The sequence below is a fragment of the Ovis aries genome, chromosome 3, assembly GCF_016772045.2.
Source record: "Ovis aries strain OAR_USU_Benz2616 breed Rambouillet chromosome 3, ARS-UI_Ramb_v3.0, whole genome shotgun sequence".
Taxonomy (NCBI): Eukaryota; Metazoa; Chordata; class Mammalia; order Artiodactyla; family Bovidae; genus Ovis; species Ovis aries.
In genome coordinates, this window is record NC_056056.1 from 172300733 (window position 1) to 172310787 (window position 10055).

Consider the following 10055-nt stretch of genomic DNA (forward strand, 5'->3'; position numbering starts at 1 on the left):
GTTTCTATACAAACCGGAGCGTCCAGTTGTCATATTAATTATTACACTGAGTAATGACTGAAATGGTCAAAATAAGGGGAGAGTCGAGAGCGCTTTTTCTTGCTGCTCAAAGATTCAGCAAAGAAGCCGTGCAACAAAGCACTAATTGGTCCCCAGAAACACTCGGACAAGGCACGGAAGATAGGTTTCATAGAACCCAGTGATTGTGAAGGGGGGAAAGCGCTGAATGGACCCCACGCTCCCTTTCTAAACTCTCTTGCTGAGCAAAAAATGGACCTCTGTTTGAATACTGCCCCGATCCTTGAATACTATACCCAGCAGAGAAAAAATGCACCATTTATTGTAAGTTTTTTTTTTTTTTCCTTCTCCAGCTATTCATGGGTTCTCTGTGAAGAATCAGCTGGTTTTGTTTACCGTGAAAGACCTTCACTTTATTTCCTTTCTTGGAGGAGGTGGGGAAGGGGGGAGGGGAGGAGAGCCATGTGCCTAGACCTAGAGGAGCTGGCCTACTGTAACAAAATAGGGTGTAACAAATCCTACAAAAGTTCAGAATGTATTGGTGCTTTGGAGAGCTATATAGATTAACGACTTTCTTTATGCTTATCCGAGGAAGGTATTTAATCATAATGTAAATGGGGCTTTAGAAAAAAAAATAAAGACTTTGCAGCATCACTTCTTATTTGAAGAACTTCAAAAGGATTTGTGAGGGTGGCTGCAAATTGCCTCCTCCCCTCCCTGCAGCTCCCCTCCCTCACCAAAAAGCCACGAGAAAATAATAGTTTGTGCTTTTTTTGTTTTGTTTTTCCAGCTTTCCCCCCTCCCCTCCCTTTGTAAGGCGTATTGAAAAAGCAAATAGATGGGTTTGGAGCCTGGATTCCTTAATGCAGGTGCAGGCCTGGCTGCTGCGACCCAGAGGCTCAGCCAAATCCCCTCCCCTACTCCCACAGGCCATCCCAGGCTGGTCGACTCAGCCCAGGCTGGGCAGCTTCTGAAGTAGCTTTGGGCAGGGTGCCTTGGAGAGAGTAGACTAGAGTAGTAGGTTCTAGTAATGAACTTCTCCTTTTCCCTGGGTAGGACAGTGTCAGCACAGGCTTGGGGCAGCAAAGACCCTAAGACAGATGATAGCTACTGGGAATGGGATGTCTGCTATGAATTTCCTGCACACTCACTTTTCTCAAAATTCCCCCTGGTTTATGGGGTTCACACTCCCCAACACTGAGGATTGCACCCAAAATTTCCTGTTCAAGTCAAGGCTCTAAGGCCTGTGTTCATCTTTGTACTCTCTTTGCCCTTTATTCAGGATCCACTCTAAATAGAATTCTATTAAATGATTCCTTCAATGGAAAGCCTAGTTTCACTTTTAACGTGAACTCCTTTCCCTCCAGAGAAAAAGCACAGAAGCCACTGTGAGAAAGCGATGAGGCCTGTCTCCTTTCCACAGAGAGAAGGCGAACAAGTAGGGAGTGGGAGTGCAGCCCGGGAGAAAAGGTGGCCTGGCCTCCAACAGGGTGGAAAGAAGACGGCAGGGGATTCAGGGCCCCAGCACCTCACATGTCCTGGGTAGCTGATCCCGATGCATCACCAAGAACATCAATTTCCCATGTAGATCCTGGAGTCGAATGCAGTTTTCATCTAAGGGATGATCTACCTCCAGGATTCCCTAATATAGAAGAGGGATTGGAAGATCCAGAAACTAAGACCTTTTTGTATGGGAGGATAAAGAGGAACCTCCCCACTTCTCTGGGTGTGTGTGCATGCTCAATCACTCAGTTGTATTTGATTCTTTGCAACCCTCTGGACTGGACCATAGCCCACAGGGCTCCTCTGCCCATGGGATTTCCTAGGCAAGAATACTGGAGTGGGTTGCTAGTTTCTCCTCCAGGGGATCTTCCCGACCCAGGGATTGAACCTATGTCTCCTGTGTCTCCTACGTTGGCAGGCAGAGTCATTACCACTGAGCCATGTGGGAAGCTCTATATTCTGAGTAATTCACACAAAAGGGGGTCAGTGTCCTGCCTCCCTATTACAACAATGGCAACCCCTGTAAATTGTCGAGGGATCTGCAAAGTGAATTTACAAACACCATCCTATTTCCTTGACAGGTAAACAGACAGTGCCACTACTCCATTTATGGATGAAAGTATGGAACTCTGAGGGTTCCCAGGTAGCACTAGTGGTAGAGAATCTGCCTGCCAATGCAGGAGACATAAGAGATGCAGGAAGATCCCCTGGAGGAGGACATGGCAACCCACTCCAGTATTCTTGCTGGAAGAATACCATGGACAGAGGAAACTTGTGGGCTACAGTCCATGGGGTCTCAATGAGTTGGACATGACTGAGCATCTGAGCACTTCACATGGAACCCTCTTTTCGTGAGTTATCTTCTTCTCCTTCCATTTCTAAATAAATGGGACCTTGAACATCCCTGTCAAGTAAAGCCTGGAGATTTACACTGTCAGGCCCTCTGGGTGTCAATGGAGCCACAGACAGCTGGAGGGCAGGGCCACTGGCTCTGCTGAAGCCTATCCCTGGCCTGGCCATGAAACTTGTCTGTATTTGATCTGACTTGTTACTGTTTGTGTGTGTTAAAAAAAAAAAAAATTGGCTTCTCTATCACCATCATTTGCCGGTGAGCATCACCACCATTCCAGAAATGACTCCCAGGTGCTGGGACAGTGGGACGCGATGGCATTGACTCTCCAAGGGCTGGAGCATTAGGGCAGTGTGGTTCTAGGAAGCTGGGGGTCAAGCATCCTCTTCCCACAAACCCTTTCCTGGGTGGGCTCTGTGAGCAGGGCCTTGCTCCTTGTTTGAAAAAGGCCATTAAAATTCATCACTTTCTGTTTGACCTCCTCCTGAGCACTCCAGGCACATCTCTCTGAAACTCACACCTCTTGGAGGTAGGTGCTCTAACCATGGGCATGTAGATGAGGAAACTGAGATAGAGTGTCTGCTATTAGCTCAAAGTTACAGTTCTTAAGTAACAGAGCCTGGATACCAAATCGAGTCCCTCTGCCTTAACCCCCTGTGTAGAGGCTGGAGCCCCCTGGGCCTGGGGCAGAAAGTGGCAGCTCTCTTAGGTGTGTGAGCCTCTGTGTGTTGGTGCGGGGGCGGGCGGGGGAATGGCTGGGAACACTCTTTGTGTTTACTTGAGTAGGAGAAAGAGAAAGCCTGGAGATTTTGCAAAGCCTATAAGGAAACAGGCTGATGATGCGGGAGCAGGGAGGGATTTTGGCTCGGAACTTGGGAGGGAAGAATGGGGACAAATGTTCTGTGGCTTTGGCCGGAAGGATCGCAGCACCCGCTGTCTTTGCTCCTGGGTGGAGGCCAAAGCGTAGGGCCACTACAATGCGCGGCTTCACTAGTTGGCGCTTCTATTTGAGCGCCTATTGCATGGCGGGTGTGTGTATGTGTGTGTGCGCGCGCGCACGTGCGTGTGTGTAAGGTTGGGAGTAGGCTCTGGCCTTGACATCCCTGATAATGAGGATCTCTGTGTACCCGTGGAGCCCACACTCTGGAAGGAAACTGAGAACAAGCGCCGGCCATCGGCAGATTTCCCCGCTCCCAGACAAGTTTCTAAATGAGCTGGGGGATGCGTGTCTGGTTCAGAGCGGGAAAATGAGGGCCGTAGAGACTGTTTGAGGTCACAACTCGAAACGGTGGTAGAGCCAGGGTTATTGGCCTTTGTCAAGTGTGGAAGGATAGAATCTGAATTGGAACTGAGCTCAAGGCGCAAGATGTAGCCTAAGGTGAAGGAAAATGCACTTCGAAGCGTTGCTATTGCCTACCCGCCCTGCACCCTGCCCTCAGCCTCTATTTTACTAAGGAGGAGTGGACGCCGCCTAGCGGCCGCACCCGACGTCCCCAACTGGGGCAAGTGGGTGGCGGGATGTGCCTGAAGGCCCTTTACTCTGCCGAGTGGTCCGAGGCTTCCTCCTGTTAGAAAGCGTGGGGGTGCGCCTCTGCTTTAGGCCTCGTGGCCTCTTGTCCTTCCCAGAAGAGGAGACAAGTGTAATCTGGGAGCCCTCTCAACTCCTTTTCTGCTGTGGGACTCAGGGAGGGAAAGGCCAGAGGACGGAGTTCAGCTCAGTCCTGCCAGGGTCAGCGAGCCGCAGGTTCCCGTCGGGGAGAGGGCTGTGGGGGTGGGAGGTTTACAGAACTGAGCTTTGTTGGCACCATGCAGTCCTATGTTTCCTAAACCTGTCTATTTCAAAAGAAGAAACTGAGGCCGAGAAGAGAGGTGATTCATCTCCGGAGGCCCCACCCCCTACCCCCAGCACTCGCAGCTACCACTCACACATACCAAAGTCGGCTCCCAGGGTCGGTCACCCCCACGATCTTTTAGAAAGACCCATCTCCACAAAGGGCAGTTCAGTGAGAAGCAATTCTTAGGATGCCTCACCACGAGCATTCCTGCACCCATAACCCGAACTGCCTATTTCTAGTGGACAAATCAACCAGATAGTTACTCTCTGCTTTTTTCAGCCTATGTAAAGGTGACCTGAGACGCGCCCCAGTTGACTTCTCCCCTCACCGGAGCGGCACAGAGATAGGACCCGTGGCTCCGTCTGCGTCCGCGTTCCCTGCAGCGCCGTGTCCCAAGGAGCCCCGAAGCTGGATCAGGCTCTGGCCAGAGAGGGCCAGGGCCGAGGGCCCAGAAAGGGCGCCTGGGTGGGCGCTGTCCAAGCGGCCGAGCGGCGGCTGCAAGTGTCTCCTCCCCCCTCGCGGCGCCAGCACGCGGCCCGGCCGGGCTCGGCTCCCAGTCGCCTGCCACCGGCCCGCCGGGCACACGCCTGGGGCGGGATGGAGGCTGCGCCAAGGCACCCGAGGTGCCTGTGGCGGCGCCGGACAACCGGCGAAGCTGCTCCCCCAACCCCGTTCCCCAGCTCCATCACCTCCCGCATCTCTTTTCTCAGATCCCCCGTGGGTACAGTCCAAAGCGCTCCCCCCTTTACGCATCCCCCTAGCCGGTCAGGAAATAATCCTTGCGCTGGGGGCAATGCTACAGGCGGGAGGTCACCCTGGAAGAGTATCCGTGCTGTACACACCTGTCTAAGTGCTGATCACACCCCCCCCCTCAGTGCGATCACCTCCCTTCTTGACCTCCTCCACACTTGTTCAGTTTTGGGGAGCATATTCTAGTTCTCACAACTGGATAGGACGTTAGAGACCACCTAACCCAACCTTCTGTGGTTTCGGTTCCCGATGAGGAAACTGAGGCTCGATGCGGATGCCGCTCAACAAGGGTCACAGAGTTAGTGAGAGGATGCCTCGGAACCAGAACCTAAGTTTTAACAGTCACTCAGTTCCACGGAGTTCTCCCCATCTTTCTGAACTTCAGGAGCTAATTTGCTTCTGCTCCCAACGACATCGGACCCCCCCAAAAAAGAATGGCAGTAGGGTAGGAGGAGAAAACAGGAAAACTGGAGCCCCACTGTCCCTAACCTCCACACTGCCCGGTGTCACTTTTTCCGCCCGAACCCTTGCCTGTGCTTTTTTCCAAGTTTTCAGGAGAATCCCGGGACACGTCACCCCAAACCTGTCTACCCCTACACCTCCAATTTTCAGAGCTATTCGCCTACCCGGTGACGCTGGCCCCCCCTTTTCCAGAACCACCCCTCGGCTGCAGCCCGCCCTTGAGCGCGCCGCCTGTTTATTCAGCCGGGAGTCCGGCACGCGCCAGGCGCACGCACTGCAACAACAAACCCGGCTGAATGGAGAGTTTGCAAGGAACGGGCGCAGGGAACGGGAGGGGGCGGGGGGGGGGAGGGGAGGGAGGGGAGGAGGGGGAGTTTAAGGAGTGGGTGGGAGGAGGCGGTAAGAGGAGGGGGGTGGGGGCTGCAGCCGCTCGCTTCAGCAGTGGGGAGTGGGGGGCGAGGCGGGGCCAGCGCTGCGCGTGGGGCTGGGTGTCCCGTTGAAAAGGCGGCCGCACTCCGGCCGCCCAGCACTCTCTCACTTCTGGCCAGGGAACGTGGAAGGCGCAGCGACAGGGAGCCGGCCAAGGAGGGCGAGTGAAAAGAAGGAAATAAGCAAAGAAAGAGGGTTAACCAAATAACACAAACAGCCCGAGTTGCGGCTGGAGAGACGAGACCCGGCGCAAGAGCGCGCAACCCCGAGCGGAGAACAGAAGGCAGCAGAGCGCGCTCCCCGCCGACTTTTGCTTCTGCTGCTGCTTGCTTTTTTTTTTTTTTTTTTTTTAAACAAGAAGGCGCTAGCGGCAGCCTCACACGCGAGCGCCACGCGAGGCTCCAGAAGCCAACCTGCGAAGGGAGGAGGGGAGGGAGGAGGCGGGGTGGAGGGAGGAGGAGACGTATTTGCACCTTCCTCGCTCCCACCCTAAGAAGTCTCTCCTGGGGATTTTGTATTTTTGTAACTTACCTCGGGACTCCAGCTTTATCTCTCCCCTTCTCTCCCTTCTCTGTTCGTGCCCCTCCCCGTCCTGTCTGTGTCCCCCTAGCGTGCGTCCCGCACCTCGCGTCCCCGCTCGCTCCGATCGCGCGACTCCTTGGCCGCCGCTGTGCATGGAGAGCTCTGCCAAGATGGAGAGCGGCGGCGCCGGCCCGCAGCCCCAGCAGCCCTTCCTGCCGCCCGCAGCCTGCTTCTTTGCCACGGCGGCGGCACAGAGCGCGCAGCAGCCTCCGCCGCCGCCGCCACCGCCGCCTCAGCTGAGCCCCGCGGCCGACGGCCAGCCCTCAGGGGGCGGTCACAAGTCAGCGCCCAAGCAAGTCAAGCGCCAGCGCTCTTCGTCTCCCGAACTGATGCGCTGCAAACGCCGGCTCAACTTCAGCGGCTTTGGCTACAGCCTGCCGCAGCAGCAGCCGGCCGCCGTGGCGCGTCGCAACGAGCGCGAGCGCAACCGTGTCAAGCTGGTCAACCTGGGCTTCGCCACCCTTCGGGAGCACGTACCCAACGGCGCGGCCAACAAGAAGATGAGCAAGGTGGAGACGCTGCGCTCCGCCGTCGAGTACATCCGCGCGCTCCAGCAGCTGCTGGACGAGCACGACGCGGTGAGCGCCGCCTTCCAGGCCGGTGTCCTGTCGCCCACCATCTCCCCCAACTACTCCAACGACATGAACTCCATGGCCGGCTCGCCGGTCTCATCCTACTCTTCGGACGAGGGCTCCTACGACCCTCTCAGTCCCGAGGAACAAGAACTGCTCGACTTCACCAACTGGTTCTGAGGGGTTCGGCCTGGACAGGCCCTGGTGCGAATGGACTTCGGAAGCAGGTAGGTGGCATGGGGGCCTGAACCGGGGGATGCTCTTGCCTTCATTCTTTTTCTTCTGTAGGAGGGCGACTGCCCCCACGGAGATGAGGGGAGGGGTGGATTGAAAGGGTTTGTGAGTTTGTCATTTTCAAATCCTGGCGTGTTTCAGCCTTGGCTTCAGAGAGCGGCTTTGCCCAGGTCTCCAAAGACTGGCAGGGTAGGGGTACCGAGGTGGTGTACCGAGTACTCGACTTGTCAAAAGAGGCGCTCTACCTGACAGATCTTCCTCCCAACCCCCACTTCCTCCCACTACTGGCCTCCAAGTTCACACTAACCTCTCCCCTTCTTCTTCTTGTGTTATAGGGCCTACACAACCTGCATCTTTAGTGCTTTCTCCTCAGCGATGTTGGAAGGGAGAAGAAAGAAGAAGAAGAGAATAAGAAGAAAACAAACAAATCCAGGCACCCCAACCCCTACATCAACTAAGCGCCGCAAGCCTGAGAAGCAAGGCTCTCGCAAAACAGGGATGCGCTCAGAACAGTATCTCTGCACTCCAATCATTCACGGAGATAGAGTGACTAGGACCCTAGGATGACTAGGATGCACAGATTGCAGCTTGTGTGCAAAAGCAGTGGGTTCCTGGCGTAAGGGAGCAGCACACGCCCTGTAGGAACACCCACCCACCGCTAACAGGCAGAGCTGACCTCCCCGCCCTCTCTTGAAAGCGCAGTTCTTCGGCCCTCTAGAAATGGGTTGGTGTCCTTCCTCTCTGTATGCTCCACCCTGACAAAGCTGTGGACGTTTGTCTGCAGTGAAAGTATGCTGTTTGAAACCCCGATCCTCCGGGGGTTTTGAAAACCCCCAGCCTCTTGGGGCCCCCCTCCCCAAGCTTCACTCCCTCACACCATCTTTTCCACCATTTTCATCATAGAATGCTTCCAATCTTTTGTGAATTTTTTTTATTATAAGAAAAATCTATTTGTATCTATCCTAACCAGTTTGGGGATATATTAAGATATTTTTGTACATAAGAGAGAAAGAAAGAAAAAAAATTTATAGAGTTTTGTACAAATGTTTTAAAATGTGTATATCTTGATACTTTACCATGTAATGCTATTACCTCTGCATATCTTAGATGTGTAGTTCACCTTACAACTGCCATTTCCCCTATGTGGTTTTGTAAAGAACTGTCCTCATAGGTGAGATTGAAAGGCCATCAGATGTACTTCAGCACCAATGTGTCTTACTTTATAGAAACTTTGTTAATGTATTAATGATGTTATTAAATACTGTTCAAGAAGAACAAAGTTTATGCAGCTACTGTCCAAACACAAAGTGGCAGCCAGTTGGTTTCGATAGGTTGCCTTTGGGGAACCTTTGGGGAAATTTCTACCACTGCCCTTTTTTTTTTTTTTCTTACTGTTTTATTACAAACTTACAAAAGAAAATACCCCGTGTATAACCCTGTTTTATACAACTAGTTTCGTAATAAAACTTTTTTTCTTTTTCTACAAATGAAAATAATCAGCTGCCTCCAAGTCTTCTTTGATGCTACTGCCCCATCCAAGTTATTATCAAAATGCCAAAGGGAAGGGAGAGGGTGGTGTGAAAGAAGCTAAGTGGCAGAAATGACAAAGATAAATGCTGTGACCAGGCCTATCTGAGGTGACTCTATGAAACTTGTACAAGGAGATATATCTCTACCTGTATATCTACATATATAGATAGTTTTCCTTGACTTTTATGCTGCAAATGTATGCAGACACCTAGCAAATAGGTGGTGATTAATAGCTGCATCATCTTTTGATAAAATGTACACTGAAAAAAATCCCCCCCAAAATGAACTGGAAGGAGAGGGTCCTCACCCCACTTTCTAACCCTTAGTTCCACTCTGAGTTTCTCATTGTGAAACTGTGGCAGATCTGGATGAGATGATGAACATCAGGAGTGGGAGAAAGGATGGTGGTGCCTGGGGCTGGGCTTGGGGGAGGTAGCCCTGTCCACACTGCCGGGGGTGGGCGTGTTCTTCTCCCTTCATTGCCAGCCATGTATTTTCTACTCCTTTCTCCCACTGCACACGCTGTCCATGTCGGTTTTAAGTAAAGGGTACGTATGATATAAATTTCTTACAGGAGTTTGATTTAAATAAATAAAAGCTTTAGAAATGTGTGGTCGCTTTGAGACACTGGCCCATCTAAGCTTGTGACTCTATCCAAATGGCGTGAGTTGCGTGTAAAAGTACCCAATTACCAAGATTCAAAAAGAAATTGGTGGGGTTTTGGCTGGCTTGCTTCTTGTCAGTTAGCAAGGACGTGATCAGAATCCCACTCCGCCTCTTGTGGGCTCCTCGCTTGCCGCTTGCATTACTTGCAGATTCAGTTAGCGTGTCTCCAGCCAAGCGGAAAGCCGAGCGCAAAATGCATCTTACAAAACCCAACAAAGAGCGGGGGGCCAGCACGTCTTCCAGAGTTAAAAATCTAGTCTGTGTTGGTACATCTATACCATTTAGTGGCACAGAATAATCATTTTTTAAAGCCGCGATGCGCAGAGCACGCCCCAGCGTCTGATGTCATTTTGCTAAATGACCCTCTATAGAATGCACACTGAGGCTTCAGTCCCTTTCAAAGAGATGAGCGTAATTAAGGGGGGAAAAAATCAGTAAATTCCTCGTCGCCATAAATAATCGGACTTTCTGCCAGCAGTGGGCCAATTTAGAGCTTACTTGAGGGAAGTAATGCTTTTGAGATGCCTGCTTTATTTTTATCTTCTCATTTGTAGGACCGAACCTCGATTCCCGCCCCCCCCCACCCCTTCCCGACCCTCATGCATTTCCTTTTCTTTTAATTTA

General features: G+C 52.2%; 2 protein-coding genes across 2 annotated transcripts in view; one reads left to right on the forward strand and one right to left on the reverse strand.

Moving 5' to 3' along the window:
* The window catches only part of PAH (phenylalanine hydroxylase), a 114385-nt gene extending 107702 nt beyond the window's left edge, over positions 1-6683 (reverse strand). The window contains exon 1 of the mRNA XM_060413135.1: positions 6472-6683. Within this exon, the coding sequence (XP_060269118.1) occupies positions 6472-6523 (52 nt within the window). The 5' untranslated portion in view covers positions 6524-6683. The remainder of the gene's footprint in view (positions 1-6471) is intronic.
* Positions 5944-8731, forward strand: ASCL1 (achaete-scute family bHLH transcription factor 1). Its single transcript, XM_027965835.2, has 2 exons — positions 5944-7228; positions 7571-8731. The coding sequence occupies exon 1, from the start codon at positions 6522-6524 to the stop codon at positions 7179-7181; it is 660 nt and encodes a 219-aa protein (XP_027821636.1). The 5' UTR covers positions 5944-6521; the 3' UTR covers positions 7182-7228; positions 7571-8731.
* The last annotated feature ends 1324 nt before the right edge of the window (positions 8732-10055 follow it).